Source organism: Coloeus monedula (assembly GCF_965178545.1).
Source record: "Coloeus monedula genome assembly, chromosome: 6".
In the NCBI taxonomy this organism is placed as follows: Eukaryota; Metazoa; Chordata; class Aves; order Passeriformes; family Corvidae; genus Coloeus; species Coloeus monedula.
In genome coordinates, this window is record NC_138786.1 from 8,080,276 (window position 1) to 8,098,649 (window position 18,374).

General features: G+C 41.2%; 1 protein-coding gene across 1 annotated transcript; it reads left to right on the forward strand.

Annotated features, from left to right (window-relative positions):
* Positions 1–2,963: 2,963 nt before the first annotated feature.
* Positions 2,964–18,179, forward strand: EIF3M (eukaryotic translation initiation factor 3 subunit M). The gene is made up of 11 exons (XM_082284437.1): positions 2,964–3,045; positions 4,421–4,553; positions 5,486–5,624; positions 5,998–6,121; positions 7,090–7,184; positions 11,691–11,774; positions 13,067–13,166; positions 13,546–13,627; positions 16,706–16,849; positions 17,404–17,464; positions 17,892–18,179. Exons 1-11 carry the CDS (start codon positions 3,004–3,006, stop codon positions 18,010–18,012), a joined length of 1,125 nt encoding a protein of 374 aa, XP_082140563.1. The 5' UTR covers positions 2,964–3,003; the 3' UTR covers positions 18,013–18,179.
* Positions 18,180–18,374: the final 195 nt, after the last annotated feature.

Sequence of the window (18,374 nt, forward strand, 5' to 3'; positions counted from 1 at the left end):
TAGCAGTTTCTCCTTAGCCCCAACGAGAACTAGGGAAAAACTAGAAACATAAGTAGGAAGCACACTTCAATACATTGATAAAGCTAATCAAAGCTCCTAAATATGAAACAGATTCATTTTGCTGACTGAGAATTTAGATGAATTATTTGGATCTGAAATATTTTTTACCTTTTTTTTTGAGTAACTCATATGCCGTAATTCTGACCTAAACTAAAAGCTGATTTAACTGTGTCCCGCTCGTCTAGGCTGGCTAGAATACCTCTCCCAAAGGAAAAAAGAAAAAGAGGGAGAACCTTTAAAGCAAAGGAGTCCTGAAGAGCTCAGGCACAGTCGCGGTAGCCGGGACTCTCCCGGGTCACTGCGTGTCCAAGACCTCCAGAGGGCACTCAGCACAAAACGGATCGCACCGACAGGGAAAAGGGGTGCAGCTCCCAGCGGCCCTTCCACAGCTTTCCGGAGGCACAGCTCAGCTCTCATCTTTGCTACAGAGAAAACCATTAAATAAATAAATAAATAAATAAGAGGGTTTCTGAAGAGGAATAATTATACCGCCATAGAGTCTGTACTTCCCTTCTGTATTGGAGAAGATCTCAAAAGCTGCCTGCTGATTTCAAAGAGCCTCCATAAAAAAATGCTTTTTAAGACATGGCAACTAAAGGACTTTGTTTTCTTCAGTCACCACGTTCAAAGCACAGGACAGAATGTCACTTCTTTCGACTCCACCTCTCTCTCTGGTTTGCCTATAGAAGCAAAACAAAACAAAACAATTTGCAGTGGGTACCAGCCAAAATTCCTTTTTCCTTCGGCAGAAAGTCTTACTCAGGTAGTAAGACTTTCTCCATGTTATAGAGACATCACTCACACACGTCAGCCAGTTGTAGTGACCTCCTTTGGTTCCTGCCCCGGGGTGTCCCCGAGGTGCTGCTCGCAGCCCTCCCTGCAGACCTGCTGCCCCAGGACACTGGGTGGCTGAGGCTCTCCAGACTGGGAGCGCTGGGAGCACCAGTCCTGGCAGCCTCTGCAGGGACCTCTGGCTCCCTTGCTTTAACCCCATCCACACCCCGTTTCTGAACTGGCTTCACGAACTGCAGACAGGACTATAAACAACCACCTTGTTTCCACAGAAATGTCATAATTCCAGTAACACTGAAAGCCATTCCTCCACTACATCCTCTTTGCATCGGTAGTTTCACAAAACACATACTGCCCCCTTTATATTCAAAGTGGCCTTCCTGATGCACAAGTTCAAACCCCAGCTATCATCTATCATCTTAATTCTTCTGGGACAAATAAAGTATCATGCAACAGACCATATGTGGATATTTCAGCAGAGCTCTTTAGAGTCATGTCCTGTCTACCCAGTGTGATCCATGGTTATTCTATTTTCGTATACTCAGAATAATACATGACAAACCTCCATTTGGGTGCACTGCCTAAATAAAAATAGACACTGGGGCTGGGAGTTCCCTGTGTGACTTGGGCGATTTATATGCCCTGGGGTAGCTTGGGCATCTGCAGAGGAATTTCAGACACAGCATGGGATCTACAGGACACTCACTGCAGCTTGCAGGCATGCACAGTATTCCAGAATGTAAACTGGCAACAGGCATGTGCTTCAGCACCTGAAATTCCCCTAAAGATGTGTGAAAATCAAATGTATCCCTATCCCCCGGTATGTTGGATTCCAATTACCTTTACTTTCACAGGACTGTGTTGAGCAGTACTAGAGGAAAGTCACCTACACTTTAAAAATGCTCAAACACTCATTCTCTGAAAATCAGATCCCCTTCTAGATCAGACACACAAAGGAGAGACCTATCTCTATATCTACCTGTAACTGCCAGGATGCTGATATCTGAAATACAAAATACGGATAAGACTATCAATCAGAGAGTATTAAAATATTCTGGTTAAAAGATAATTAATCAGCAATGGTAGGGGTAATATTTTAAAAATACTGCCTAAAGTAGGATAAACTATTTAGGCAGGATTTGTATGATGGAAAAATTAGAAGTTGAAGCATTATTTAAAAGTTACACAAGCATGCAGATGATCAAAACTGAGCAGAGTCATGACATTTAATAAAGGCAGTGTGGGCCTTTATCAGGTTCACTGCGCTCAGCGCTGTGGAAACTCAGAACCTGCTGTGGTTATTAGACTCGATAACTAAATTTAGCCATGATTTGGCCAGGTTTATAAAACAAGGAGGTTTGTGTGCAGCAGTCTTTACTAACTGGGCGACTGGTTAGACTTAGTGATTTTAGAGGTCTTTTCAACCTTAGCAATTCTATTATTTTCTTGGCTTTCATTTTAGCCTCTGAACACGGGGAAAGTCACGCAATGTTCCTGGTGGTCTGCCACAGCTGAACAGGAAACCTGAGCAGAAAATACGCTCAACACACCGGCAACACCGAGTGAGGGCTCCTCAGGTCTCACCGGAGCGTGAGCGCAGGTGTTGAGACAAACTAAAGAGAAGGTGACGAGCCTCCGTTTGGGAACTGCTGTCCTTACTCCCACCACGTTCCACTCCCGACACACACCTAGTGAAGTCTGTTATTTAACCTGGTCCTAGAAAAACGACCAGGCAAGAAGCACTTCAGCTTTTAAGAGAGGAGGAAGGAAGGTGCGAGTGTGAGAGCGGGGGGAGTTGGTGGGCCGGGTTTAGGTGCCCCGACCGCGCCCGGGCAGCCCCACGTTCCCGCCCGGCAGCGAGAAAGGGCCGGCGGTCCGGGCACGGCCGAGTCGGGCAGGGCGGCCCGGGCAGGGCGGTCCGGGCACGGCCGAGTCGGGCAGGGCGGTCCGGGCAGGGCGGTCCGGGCACGGCCGAGTCGGGCACGGCGGTCCGGGCAGGGCGGTCCGGGCAGGGCCGAGTCGGGCAGGGCGGCCCGGGCAGGGCGGTCGGAGGCGGGGCCCGCCCGCCCGGCGGCGGGAAGCGGAAGCGGCGCGGCCTGGCGCGGTGGCGGAAGCCGCTCCGCCTTTCCGGAGCGCGGCGTGCTCGGAGCCATGAGCGTCCCGGCCTTCATCGACATCACCGAGGAGGATCAGGTCAGTGTCCCGGGGGAGCGATCGGCCCCGGGCCGGGGGGTCTGGGCCGGACCGTGTCGGGGGGCGGCAGCCGGAGCCGGACCTGCCCCGCCGTGCGCGCCGCGAGCGCTCCGTGAGCTCGCCTGGGCTGTTCCCTACAGAGACCGAGCAGGCGATAGAGAGAAAACTGAACATACTGGCTGAAAGATAACCCTGTGTTTGCAGTTCCCTCTTCAGTGTTCCACCTCCCCGGCATTCGTTTTCATCGCTCCTCAGCCCTATTTTTTATTTAGCAGAAGAAAACGGGTTCACATATGGGCATTACTTAGGCAACTCGGGTTTGCAGGATTCTCGGTACTACAGGCATGAGAACTGGGATTTCTGTCTTTGAGCTGCTGCTTTCTCGTGCCTTTGAATTTGGAGGCTGCTTGTTCCCAGTGTCATTGAAGTATGTATATCTACATACTTCTGTACGTATACACAATGAATATAGGATGTGTATATATACACACTGGAAATCTGCAAGAACTGCACACGCCGCTACTTTAGCCCAGTTTTCACTTGCCATAATGTCTAGTACAGCCCCATCAAGTAGCTGGTCTGAAACATCCTCAGTACAGCGGTTTGTCCCAGGGCATTTAGCTCTCTCCTCTGGTTCCAAAATGATTTGACACTGAATGTGATGTAAATGGCAGTTCGTGTCACAGCAGCCTCCACGTCAGAAATGCTCTCTGCCAAAAGTCTCATGGCCTCAGATTGTTTCTGAAGGGTTATGGTTCTGCTGCTGAAGCCCTGAATTGTAAAGGTAATGAATAGGCCTGTTGCTGAGAGAAAGGTATTTCCTTGGTGTAGGTTTAAGTCCTAACAGTGTAAGGCAGCTCATGGCATTATAAGGCCGGGTTGAATTAGGCTTCGGGCAACCTGGTTTAGTGGAACATTCCCTGCTCATGGCAGGGGTGTGGAACAAGATGATCTTTGAGGTTCCTTCCAACCCAAGCCATTCTGTAATTAGATTAGAAACTGTTTTTAGGTTGTGTGAAGACAAAGTTCTGCCCTCCCTAAAGTGGCTTTGTTTATACCTTTTTTCTTTTCTGGGGAAGAGGCAACTAAACGGTTTTAATGTTTTTCTGAAGTTTGCAGAGGGAGTAAAAGATAGTAAAAATTCATAAGAAAGTCACAAAAACTTACTACGCCTGCAGTGCAGTACTCAATTGTAAGTGACACATTCATGCTGTGAGGAAGCCCAACAGCTCTGTGACCTATTCAGTCACTGGCAAACCAGAAGCAGGTGCAGCATCTGGCAGAACAAAAATCTGTAAGAAATTTAATTACTTTGACCTTTTTGTTCACAAAACAACTGTTTTATTTTCTATGTATTGTCTTTCTCTTTTTTAAGGCTGCAGAACTACGAGCTTACCTGAAATCCAAAGGAGCAGAAATCTCTGAAGAGAACGCGGAAGGCGGACTTCATGTGGACTTGGCACAGATTATTGAAGTGTGTGATGTGTGCCTGAAAGAGGATGACAAAGGTTTGCATCTCTTAAGTCTTGTTGGTTTTGCTAAACTCATCGCCATGATTGCTTTCAAACAGTAAGAGTTGGCAGAACTTAGAAATGTGTAGCATGTGTTAAAACACAAGCTGTGCACCGTCATAAAAATGGAAGTGCTTATTTCCATCATTTCCATGGAATATTTGCATGTACTCTGGCCCTCCTTTCTCCAAAGATCCAGCACCCTTTGAAGAAGTCAGAAGCCAAGCTAGACTGTGCTTGTAATGAGGGCGTAGAGACTTGTATGTGAAATAGGGGTTTTGATGCTCAGGTGTCATTTTGGGGAATAAATAATATTTTCCATATGTAATGAGTTTTGTTCTTGGCCTTTGCTTTACTGGTATTTGGGCAGACTGGAAAGAAGGCACAAAACCGGTGTGGTTCAGTTTGGAAAGGATGGAACACCACACTTAAAACAGCAACTGGGGAGGGTTTGTAATACACCTCATTGTTCTGGAGGGCGTTTTGCCTGTGGTCTGGGTATCCCTTATGCTCCTGGTAAAATGTTTTACTGTACTTGGGCACTAGGTGTTACTATTCTCACTACAGCTACAGTTTTACAGTGGGCAGTTTCCTGGATGTGTAGGAAGAAGCCACTGTGTGGAACCTAGAGTTCCTCTGATTTCAGAGTTGCTTTGAGTTCAGAGCAAGGGTGTATCAAATACCACATTCTGTGTTGACCTTAGAGTGGTAATTCTTGCCTTACATGGAAATGTGTTGGTGTAAGCCCACCTGAGCCAAGCCTCTGGTACATTCTGATGAATATCCAGGTTAATATCTTGGCATTTTCTTTCTTTAAAAGCTCTTGCTCATGCGAAGTGGTAATTCGTATCAAAAGTAACTTTTCCGCACGAGAGAGCTGCTGATTGCTGCTTGCAGTTTCAAACAGCTGTATGGTTTTGTTTATGCAGATGTTGAGAGCGTGATGAACAGCGTTGTCTCTCTGCTTCTTATCCTGGAACCTGAAAAACAAGAAGCACTGATTGAAAACCTGTGTGAGAAGTTAGTAAAATTTCGGGAAGGAGAGCGCCCATCTCTTAGACTGCAGCTGTAAGTATTGTACAGAGCAAAGTGAGAAATGGTGGACTTTGCAAAGTAATCGTGCCTCTAAAGAGGAAGGATTATCTTATATGTCTTTAAATGAAAGTGTGGGGTGTTGCAGGAAGCCCTCTTCTACCTTTTCACTGTCATAAAATAGAAGTACCAGTATTTTTTCCTTGGGCATTAAAAAGTTAAAATGCATAGTTTTCAGCTCGTTTGCTGAAAATGAGCACAAAACCAGAAGCTGTTACAGCTCATCATGGATGTAAGGTGCTGCCAGGTGCATTATCTGTACTAGCAAGTGTCTTAATAAAACATTTACGTGCACTCCAGTAGTGTTTTTTGAAACCTCTGACTCTGTTGTTGGTTGTTTGTGGTTTAGCCTGAGCAATCTCTTCCATGGCATGGACAAGAACACTCCTGTGAGGTACACAGTGTACTGCAGCCTTCTGAAAGTGGCCTCGTCGTGTGGTGCCATCCAGTACATTCCAACTGAACTAGATCAGGTAATCAAGTGGCCCATCAAGTTGTGGCCTTTGTATGAAACATGTTGTACCTAAATGTTACTCAGAGCTGATACAGACCATCTCTTACAAATTACCAGAGCCTAAAGAAATTGCTGTGAAGATGATTAGAGAGATGCGACACCTCTCCTATGAGAAAAGGCTGAGAGCATTGGGGTTGTTCTGCCTGGAGAAGAGAAGGCCCCAGGGTGCCCTTATTGCAGTACTTTAGAGGGGGCTCATTAAAGAGGCAGAACAACTTTTGACATGGGCAAATAGTGATAGGATGAGGGGTAATGGTTTTAAGCTAAAAGAGGAGAGATCTTGATTTTAGATGTTAAGTTCTTGACTGTGAGAGTGGTGAAGCACTGAGCAGGTTGCCCAGAAAAGCTGTGGATGCCCCATCCCTGCCAGTGTTCAAGGCCCAGTAGGATGGGGCTCTGAGCAATTTAATCTAGTGGGTGGCATCCCTGCCCATGGCAGGGGGCTTGAAACTAGGTGACCTTTTAAGGTTCTTTGCAACCCAAACCATTCTATGATTCTAAATAAGAAATGCAGAATACAGGTTTTGTCTTTTAAAGGCCTGTCTGCAGAATCTAAGTGAAGTTGCTGTCTATTTTTCATTTCTGATGGTGATCATATATAGATGAGTGTTTCATTCCTGTGGTGGAAACCAAAGTGAGAAGCTTTGATCAAGAGTGAGGAGTCAAGTTCTTGTCTCTTGCTCTGGAATCAGAATACATGAGAATCACTCATCCTTAATTAGGAAGTAATGTGGAGAGCACAGACTTTTGGCTTCTCATGGAAAAACTTCAGGTACAGCATGGAGAGCCTGCAAGTCAAAGGACCTAAAAGAGAAATCTCTGTGCAAGATATTTTTAATCCTTTTCTGCCTGGGAGAAAATGAGGAGTATTTGTAGTGTTATTTAGTCTTTTCCTGAATGCTTCTTTTTCACTTGTATTCTACTTAGGTCCGAAAATGGATTTCCGACTGGAATCTGGCCACAGAGAAAAAGCACACTCTCCTGAGACTGCTCTATGATGTCCTAGTAGACTGCAAGAAAAGGTATAAAAGACAAGTCATACATACTAGATAACTGTATTTTGATGTACTATAGGTGATCTGTAGGGAAGGTATTTCTCACAAGACTTGTAAAATCAATCTGTACCGATAATTCAATCCAAATATATTTGGGGGGGGGGGGTTTAATATTTTTAAGCATTCCTGTATTAAACCAGTGTTCCCAAGAATATTAAAGTTAGTGGTGAATTAGCTGCAAACCACAGACTCCCAAAATAACACACTATTTCTTTCTATAAATACTCATCTTAGAGCATTGTAGCATTATGCCAAGTTTATTATTGCACTTTGGACATTTTAGTGCATGGTAGTGCTATCTCTTACTTAATGATGTGGGAAAGCTTATCAATCACAGTTAACAGAATCAGTCTTTTTATGTAAACATTACCTTCAGGACAGAGCTTTCCACTAGTCATGGAAATTAATGTCCACAGAATACCTGCTTGGCCATTTTGAATTATTATCCTGGATCATAAGAAGCATCTTTGATCTAACAAACTTGGCAGACCACTGTCTTCTGGCATGTAGAGTAATCCTGTGTGTATGGTGCCTGTAAATTAATGCAGGTCTTAACTGAGAGCTGTCATCAGTTTATCTTGCAGATGTGATACAGTGGATTGAGTGCCCTGGCCAGGACTAGAGAGGTGGGCTGCTATCCAGTGGTTCAGAGTGTAGTTTCACAACAGCTCAAACCTACCTAAACTGCCCCTGTAGTTTGGAAGGGGAATGTTGGGGGTGTGTGTTGCTTGCTCCTGCTTTTCCACTTTGTTTTCTGAGTTACTTTTCCAAGATTTTTTTGATTTTTGTGGTGAGGCAGCATCAGGACCACTCCACTGGTGACTCACAGTGGTACCAGAACTGCGCTTGTGTTTTCCGCATTTGCGTAACCTTGTACTGCTGCAGAAGGAATGTTCTGTCCTGTATCCTCTGTTATCCTGTATCCTGCCTGTCCCCTCCAGCTGCCAGTCCCTGAGTGTGTTTGTGCTCGTGTGGGCATCTGTGTGCCTGCACAGGGGGTTGGACTGGGGACATGACCTTGCTGGGGGTTTAAAAAGGCAAGTGTGAAGCTGTCACAAGTGGAGAAGAGTTCCTTCTGTCAGGACAGTTGGCTTATTCTGCCCTGCTGGAATTGTAGCCTGGAAATGCTGCATCAGCACAGCAGGATCGTTTTTGACTAACCTCCATTTAGGGATGATTAATCCTCATGGAATAGTTACTCTGTGAACTACAGTACTGGGAATTCCTGTTTGTAACACTCAAATGCTTTTGCATCGATAGTTCTGTATGGCAGATTCCAAATGGTCAAAATAAATTCAGGAATGTTAATCACAGATCTTTTCCATGGCTTAGTGCTTACCTTGTTTCAGAAATATTACACTGATAACATTCCTGCTCTTTTAAACACTTCCCATCCTGTTGATTTATTGCGAGGTTTTAACTAGTTTCATTCCCTAACTTAATAGCCAGCTATTTTTAGCTAGCCTTGCTGTCAAATCAGTGGATTAAACTTCTACTTTTGTTTCCACTGCTACCAGTAACCTTGCTACTAAATGTTTTTTGCTTACTAACCATAGGTGATATTTTTAAGATAGCCAATAAAACCTTCCACAGACCCTGTTAGAAAGGACTCCTGCACTCAGTGTCCTTACCATGGGTTGCAGCAAGCTGTGCACTGAGCGGAGCAGCGTTTCAGAGCACTTGCACTTCTCTCCAGAAAAGAAAACAAGAAGTGACCCTGGCACCTTTGACCTGGTTCACTCTCCTGGATCAGTGGGCAGTGTTTGGAATAGTATGGGAAACTCACAGCAGCATTCCAGCTGTAGCACTCAGGAATGTTGCTCTATCTAGCAGTATGGGAAGATAAGTGGGAACTGAAAAATAAGTGATAAAAATCATACCTCAGTTACCATTGTTGATTTATAATCAAGGGAAAAGAACTACCTTGTTGAAGACAACTTAATTCTTTCATTTGCTTGATTTATGTTTTAACTTTGCTCAGTGTGGCATAGGAGATGGTTTTCCATAGCTAACAGACTTTCTCACAGTGGGTAAATTGGTAGTTAATAGATTGGTAGCTCCTAAAAAGTAGATGATGCAGAGGTTGTGTGGTGTCCCTTTTCCTATGGTGATAAGTAAAAGTTTGTTTCATCAGACCTTTTCTAGCCACCTTGATGCAGTTTAAAGCTGGTCTCTGCTGGCAGGATCCAGCAGCTTTAGCCCTGCCCAAGTTAAATTCAAACAGGTCTGGCAGGTCTGGTTATTAATACTTGTAGCAAAAAGCTCAGCATGTCAGGCACCTGTGGAGTAATTGTTTCATTTAATTTTAGTTCCATTTAATATCATGTAATGTAGAGGGACTCGATTCCAACATGTCACTTAAGTCTCTGAATGCTCTGTTGTGGTTTTTTCCTTCCTTTTATCTACCATCACTCTTAAGCTCTCACTGGCTTTTTGTCAAGTTACGCATCTGGACTGGCAGGTGGAGCCAAGAGCACTTGTTCAGGCTGTTTTGCTAGAAAATATGTTCACATTTGCACCTTAGGTGAGACACATTTAACAATGAACTGTGGGAAAATAGTGATCTGTATGAGTGCTTCAAACATCCTAATTTACAGTAGTAATCTGACACAAAATAGAATGTAAGACTAAAGGCCTGCCATATTTGCTGAGGTTCACAAGAATTCAGCACAGAAAGTTTGGGAGTAATTGTCTTGTAGCATTCTGTTGTTTTCTAGAAATACAAGTGACAAATTCCACTCCTTCCCCACTTAAAAACAAAAAAGTGGGGAATTGAAAATACTGTTTGAAATTAGTTAAGTGATGGTTTTCAATTTTTGCTCCTAAGGGAAAGATTAGGACAGGAAAAGTGCCAGAAAACTGTAACACAGCTCTGAAGTGTACAAGAACAACTGCTGAAAAGCTTTTATTAAATAAGGAGTTGTGTATTCTTAGGTTGAATAGCACGTGAGCTGAGCCTATTTGATTGAATATATATATAGTGCCAGTCCTGTATTAAACTGGTCCTTTGTCTCCTAGAACATCTAGTGTTGGTAAGATTTCACCAGTGCCACAATCAGAGTCAGTCATAGACTGATTTACATGCAAATGCTTCTCTCATATATAAAGCTGCCTAAATTAATTTTTTTTCACTGATACAGAACTGCCAGTTCATTTATGTCAATATTGGTTACCAGTGCAAAGCATAACCTGACCTCTTTAATGCTGGAGTTTTAAAACAAATATTCCATTAAAGCTTATATCCCTGAATATGCTTCTGGAATGTTTTGGGATCTACAGAAAATGCCCCTGCCTGGGGACAAACTGTCTTTGTTTAATGTACATCCAGATTATATATGATACTGGCTGTTGCCCATGATATCCTAACTTTTGTGCTGCACATCTCTCTGATCTGGTGAATTCTCTGAGAATAAACTTCCCCCTATAGAGTGGCTGTCAAACAGTGGTATGGTGAAATTTCAAATAAGTGCCCATATAAAGACAGTGTTATTGTACTACAAAACCCATTCAGACCTGTGCTGCTGTATGGGTTAAACCTCTGTCACAGCACAGAACATACTGGGTATGTTGTGTTGGTTTGTTTTTCCCTGTGCTGCAGTTTATGCCATTGGCCTAAGTCATTAATGCAAATTGAAACTTCATTCTTGCAGTGTTTTGTTTTAAGGAAAGTTGTGTGTGCTTTTAGACCACATGGGATAATTTGTTGCAAATTTTGCAAAAAGCATCAGTGGTCGCTGGCCTTGGTGGTGGTAAAACTGTTTGATGAAAATAAATAAAATCTGTTAAATGACACAGTAACGATCTCTGAGCTGGTTTGCAGTGGTATTGGTGGTGTTTACAAAATTATCTGGGTAGACAAGGCTGTAGGTTTGCTCAGTTGCTGAGGAGGAGTTGTTTTTCTAAAAGCTGTCTGTCGGAGCAGTGCTGGAAGCTGTTTGCTTCACAGCAGCCTCAACCAGTCTCATTGCTGGCTGCGTAATTTCATCAATAAAATGAGCAGCTCTCACTCTGAATACTTGAAGAAAGAATCTGTGAAAGAAGAGAGCAGCTTTTACACAGTCATTTTCCTGACCATAAATATTCTTTAAGAGATGCCATTTTACATTTGAAATAAACTTTGCAGCGCTACTTATTGCACAATGATTAAATCCAGATGTGCATAAGACGAGCATTCTAGTGAACCATATAAAGCTGTTCCTAGCTCAGAAAGCTTTTTCCATAACCAGCAGGTAATTTATCAGTTTAAGAGAATGAAATGAAGGGTGAAGATAAACATTTTGTAGAACAAGAATTGAAAGAATACATCCAGTTCATTTGTTCCCTCCACTAGAATTAAAATGGATCATCTACATCTTTTTCAAGTGTAATTTAATTTGACCTATAACATCATAATGGAATTATTTAAATATTTGAGTGTCTTGTTTGAACTATTTTTTCAGCAGTCCTGAGGTAATTTCATTTTTTTTTCTATAGTGACACTGCAGCAAAAGTAATGGTGGAGCTACTGGGAAGTTACACAGAGGACAATGCTTCCCAGGCTCGAGTTGATGCTCACAGGTAATACTGACTTCCCAGTTTCCTTAAAAGTAACTTTTCCTCAATTGTCAAATATTTTGATCATCTTATTATTAGGCGTATTGAGTGGCCTGACAGGTCAAGGGCCCTGCCATGGCCTCTTCTGTAGCATTGCTGACTCAATCGAGAGTTTGTCTCTGCAGTCTGCAGTAGGTCTGGTTGTTTGTAGGCACGGCCAGGTTTGTTCCAGTGTGCAAGTGCACAGGAGTGTTCCTGGTCACTGCTGAGAGAGATCAGCCTTGGGTAAGGACTTCCTGTACAGCAGCGGTGCACTCAAAATCTGTACTGGAATCCTTTATTTCAGATTTTTTTACTTTTTGCCTGTTTTATTATCTAACCTTAAGCATTCTTTTCAAATAGCACTTTCCCTTAAAAGACATTGCTGCTGTCTTGTCTATGAGCAGGTACAAAGAATGAGAACTGCACAGAATTAAGCTTACCTGTTGGACAAGCTGGGACTAAATTGATTTGTAACAGTGCATTTTCCCCACTGGCCAAAATGAGTAAATGCCTGTATTTTGATGTTCTAACTATCATGATTTTTCTTAGGAATTAGTTATTTAAGTTCTGCCAGATGTGCACTATCAGTAGTTCTCAAGGGAGTTGTTTATACTTAACCACGGAGGAAAATCAGGATGACTCCTTTGGAAAATTAGTGTCAGTGCGGAAGTGGAAACTTCACTGGCTACCCTACAGCAACCTGCAGCCTGTTCCTCTGAGAGAACTCGTGTGCCCAGGGCTGAGTCTGTGCAGAACTCCCATTCTCCTGGTGTCCTTGTGTGGCAGAGCAAGCCAAGGCATCTGATGTGCTGCTGAGAAAAGCTTTCATCTGGAGTTCCTGTTTCTAGTCTGGAGCTGCAACTGATAAATCCTGGGCCTTGCACTGTTTGGTGTTGGGGTTTTCTCTGTTTTGTGTCATATATTCAAGTATAATTAAATCTTCCAAAACAATTCTATGACATTTTAGGAGGACAGTAAAAATGCCTCTAGGAATGAAGGCTGTGCTGGAAAGAAATGCATAGATGGAAACTGTAGGGTGATCTGTGGTTTTACCACATGGCACATTTATTTTGGGATGCGGGCCAAATTACTTAATGCTTTCTGTTCCTTGGTTTTTCCATCTGTAAAATGAAGATTAAAATTGGAATGTGACATGTGTTACCTTTAAAAATAATTGAAAACCTTTGTGTATTTCTAGGAACAGCAAATTGAGTTGCCCTTAGTCATAAAGATGTGTATTGCTTTGAAAGTAAGCATTTTCCTTTTCTTGTTAGATGTATTGTACGAGCATTGAAGGATCCAAATACCTTTCTCTTTGATCATCTTCTTGCCTTAAAACCAGTCAAATTTTTGGAAGGAGAACTTATTCATGATGTAAGTAACTTTGTTTTTAGTGAGATGGTTTGATAGCAGTAGACTGCTTTGTTTTAATGTGTCTTTTGAAATCCATTAGAATAGTTATCTGTGTCAGTAATCCTGAGCTGCGATGGGCTATTCCTTTTTATAGTCTTTAAAATTAAAATTGCATGTGAAATGTTTCCCTTTCAAAGTTCCAGAAACTCAGTTACAAGTCCCGTCCTCACATGAGTTCTGTAGCAAATCTTAAGTCTGGGAGAAGGAAGTAAGCTCAACACAGATAGCCCACAGCTATTGACAGAATTTCAGCTCTTAACATTCTGTTCAATACCCATATATCTGTCCAGCCTGCAAGATAATATTTTAACTGTTCTCATACTTGTTTTCCATCTTCTAGCTTTTGACAATTTTTGTAAGTGCTAAACTAGCATCCTATGTCAAGTTTTATCAGAACAACAAAGACTTCATTGACTCCCTGGGTAAGTTTTCAGATCATTGCATTTCTGACTATTTGCGTAGTTTAAGGTATAGAAGCCACAGAGTTCTTGAGTTCGAGTCCATGTGTTGAAGCAAGGAAATTTCGTAACAGATGAGAGTTTGTAGACGATAACCTCTGCTAGATGGTGAGTGGGCCATCTGACTATGGTTTGTTCTTTGAAAACAAGCTGGTTTATGGCTTTGGAAGAGAACTAGGGTTTTACCTGCTGGTTTTTTTCTCTTAGAACTCCCCCCCTGAAAGGTTTAACACATTCGTACTCTAGGCTAGGCCAGAGATCATAACTGCATTGAGTAAACCACTGGCTTGTATAAATCTCCTGGTTTTTTATGATGAATAACTTTGTAACAGTAAATACTTCTGAGCAGTAAGATAAGGCATGTGATAGTGTGTGTGTGTGTGTCTGCATGTGCTGATGCATTAGACCCAGCAAGCCACAGTCTGTCCCAGTTAATTTGTTTCATCACATGAAGCAATGTGATGGAATGTTAATGTCAGCACCCTCTTTATTTACACACTGTGGAAAAAAGGAGTAGTAATTAACACTCTGACACTCCCCCGTTGATGTGTAATTGACTGTTTCAAAGGAGCACTGGTTCATAAGCTATTGCATGCATTAAAATTACGTTTTTTATATTCCAGCTTTTTAGGACAGGGGTCAGTGACAATGCAGAAATTGCTCAATGATGCAGATTTTTTTATTACTGCATTAAGGTTTTGACATATTGGAAATGAATAAATGTTTCCATTAAAATATGATTTTTTTTTTTAATAACTTTGATTTTGAAATGACACTTAAACACTGCATTGGATGCATTTGAGGAAAGCCATAGTTTTGCTAAAACAGAGTTGAGTGCAGCCTTTTAACACATGCATTATTTTGTTTAATGGAGTGTGATACAATTCTTAGAATAATTGCCCTCAGAGCTTTAAAACTGTGGTACTTTGGGTATTGAAATGATGGAAATACCAATGGGATTTTTTGGTGGATAAAATTAGCAGCAAGTTTTTGGTAGCTTGTAAATGTGTATATAGGATAAGTGTATCTTTAGTCACATGTATCTGAACATTAGTTATGCAGACATCTTACGCTTTTCTTTCTCAGGGGAAAGTGGGTTTTGGGTTTATCTTTTAGGTCTTTGTCCACAGAAGTATTTGCTGAAATTGCTGTTACACCAACATTTGAATAAATTTATAGAAAATTAATTATACATATATGTAGCAGTAACTGTATTATACTCAATTGTTGTGATTTTTTTTGCCTTGTCTCCCAGTATCTGTGCTTCCCTCCATGAATTAATTCAGTGTGTCAGTTTTAAATATATCTAAGATTCATATAATCTTAGTAAAATCCTTAAATATCAGTGTAACTGTTTTGAAAGACAGTCTTAACTTCCACTTACGCTGATTTCTCACCTGCTTTATGGTGTGCTCAGAAACTTGGTGTGTCTTTGAGCAGTGGACAAACAGATTTGGAGGCAGCACAGATGGAAATGCTGGGAGCTGAATGGTTCAGCCTCAGCTATGAAAAACAAGGGCAGTTTGGTCTAGACAACAATGCAATTATTAGATGAGGCATTCAAAAATGATCTGTTCCCAAAAGCAATGAGATTTTTAACCATGCTTTAGAGATTTTTTTTAAAATAACTTGCTAAGATACCTTTGTTTTAAAGGCTATTAGTAATAGGACTTCAGTGGCAGTAGAACATGGGCTGTAGGTGTAGCCTTTCGTGGACCAGGACCAGTTAGAGCTGGCCCAGGAAAGCTGTGCAGTGAAGGCTCCTACAGGTGGCATCAGTTTGTTACAATTTGTTGTTTTATTAATGCTGACAATTTAGGCCAGCAGTAGCATTATCTGTGTCAACTGCATCGCCCTAACATGGCCACAGTTAATCTGGTATTATCAGCAGTCTTTCTTGCAAAGTTAATCAGCACCTCATTTGCATTTGTTAATTAGGGCTAATGTGTGCTAATTGATTTTTTGATGCTTGTAGAGTTCCATTAAACCCAGTTAGGTATAGTTGCTGGTGCTCCTCATTCGTATGAATTATGGTGATCACATTTTTGTTGAATCGGTGCCAAATAGGAAACCTGCATCATAATTACAGCTAATTAACACAACATGATGTCCTGCACTAATGTGCTTCCCTGCTAGTGTATGGGTGTTATAAATTCCAAACTTACATATTTACTGAAGCAATGGGAATGTTTATAATGTCATTGTAGAACAAAATGATTGACACTCATTTTTAAGGAACTTCCACTGGATCTTAGTTGGTACCTCATGGACCTTGGGATTAAAAAATGCCTTGTTTCATCTCAGTGGCTTAACTTGGTTGACCTAGATGTTTTTCCAGAAAAATGGTCTCCGATTTAGACATGCAAGGTCTTGGCACAGTTCCTTGTGTTGCCATTCATGCAGTCATGTAAAAGATGTAACCTGACCTTGGTATTGGTTCTGCTGGTTTCGAACAACACTTTTCTTGGCCACACTGGATGCTTACATGGGACTTTCGATGCCTTTTTTGCTGTGGACAAACAAATTCAGTACCAAAGTGCTTTCTTCTGGCAGCACAGTGTTATGTTCTGGAACCAAACTGTGAGAGGTTTGTTTTCCAGAAGCTACAGGAGAATGAGTGGGGAGGCTGTAAGAAGGTTTTTTGCATAACCAGCTGGGGATTTTCCATTTTGTTGCATTGCTGTTCTTCCAGGTGATGCAACTGAAAAATTCACTTGTACTCTCACCACCTAAAATTCTGTTCAGGTGATGTTTTTACTGCTCAAAAAAGAAAACCTTTCTAGATAATACATTTTTACTAAAAACAACTGAGTCTTGATGAATTCACAATGAAACTTGCTATTTTAACAAAAGACAAGGCAGATGCAGGATTTGATATTTTACCTCAGAAAAACTGCTGTTGATAAGGAGAAGTAGAATATATTTTAATGTGAAATAAATTTGAAATTATTGGAAGCATATCTAGTAAAAATAACATGAAAAGCAAATAATTCGTATGATTATAATTAAATCATTAATTAAACTATCAACACTTTTACTCAGGCTTGTTGCATGAACACAACATGGCAAAGATGAGGCTCCTTACTTTCATGGGAATGGCTGTAGAGAATAAAGAAATCTCATTTGACACGATGCAGCAGGAGCTCCAGATCGGGGCTGATGATGTAGAAGCGTTTGTCATTGACGGTAAGAACTGTAGTACCTCTCTGCACACAGTGCTCATGAACAAGAACTTTACAGTCTTCTAATGCTGAATATTAGAACAGTATTAATTTTAACTTCTATGCTTTTTACAAGATAAAGCTGCACAACTTCATGCTTAAAGACAGGCCCAACTGTTGTGTTTTAACCAGTGTTTTTCTTCTCAGTGACAGGAACTGTATCTCATGTAATTCTTTACAGAACTAATAAATTGTTTGCAGGTTTAATTTGTTATCTGGTTTTGTTTGCTGTCATTAAAACAGGATGTGTTTGTAGGGGAGAGAAGTTCATAAAAACTGTACAGGATATTACTTTAATAGGTTGTCACCAAACAATAGGATTCGTGCATGACCTTCATCTTGTTACATCATTTTGCTTTTCTGCCTATTAGGCCATTAAAACCAACAGCAAAAGAGATAAAGTGAACTGCTTATGTGTTCTTATGTTTGTATTGATCTAATTTTGAACCGTTTTTATGCAGTTTAATACCTTTGCACGATCATGAAAATGTTGCTCAAAAGAGCATTGGTTTTTTGCAGCTGTAAAGACAAAGATGGTGTACTGCAAAATAGATCAGACACAGAGGAAAGTCGTCGTCAGGTAAGACAATTCTTCATAGCCTTTTGCAGAACTTAGTGTGTTCTAATTATTTCACTTATATTTATAGAATATTTTAACTAGAAGCAAGGTATTGTTCCTATCAGTTGCTGGTAGTTAAATAGTTGCTATTTATCATAATTTTATTAAAGCTCACACTGAATGTGATTAGCTTATTTAATGAAAGAGTCCTACTTTCCAGGACATTTCATTTAATGACCTACTAGTGACAAGAATACTAATCACTGTTGTTGCTTTAAATATTTGGGAAGGCTGCAGAACTCTCTTAACTGGTAAAGTGCAGCCATTTCTAGAGAGAAAATCAGAATTTCCCTGTTTGCTCATGAGAGGAAAGCAATGCTATAGAAGAATAATTAGGTGAGTGCGACATCTCTAGTAATCTTCTTCCAATTTTGTTTTACTTCTCCAGTCACAGCACACATCGGACTTTTGGAAAGCAGCAGTGGCAGCAATTGTATGACACTCTAAACACCTGGAAACAAAATTTGAATCAAGTGAAAAACAGTCTCCTCAGTCTTTCAGACACCTAAGAATTTTTTTTTTACCTAGTAATATTGCTGTAGGTGAATTTTATTCAAAACTTTGACAGTTTGTGAATGTTTCCAAAAAATGTATGCAATTGGTTTAAAGAAGCTAAATATTCTAAATAGCCCAACAACAACAAAAAAAAAGAGGCAATAAAACTAACATGGGAAAATGTCTTCTGTTGATTTTCTTACATAATCAGCAACAAGAAAAACTGGCAACATTGGTTATGCTGCTTTTGTTTGTTTTACAGTATGAGGACCTTTCTTTGCAAGACCTGTGGGGAGGAAGGGAGGGAGGTCAGAAAAATGATAGTGCGAGTATTTGTAAAGTAAGAGAAAACTTCCCTTAGACCCAAGGGAGGAGA

Coding starts and splice junctions, on each gene's coding strand:
- EIF3M (XM_082284437.1), top strand. CDS start 3,004: ATGAGCGTCCCGGCCTTCATCGACATCACCGAGGAGGATCAG. Junction 4,554..5,485: donor CCTGAAAGAGGATGACAAAG/GTTTGCATCTCT, acceptor TTGTTTATGCAG/ATGTTGAGAGCGTGATGAAC. Junction 13,628..16,705: donor AGACTTCATTGACTCCCTGG/GTAAGTTTTCAG, acceptor ACTTTTACTCAG/GCTTGTTGCATGAACACAAC.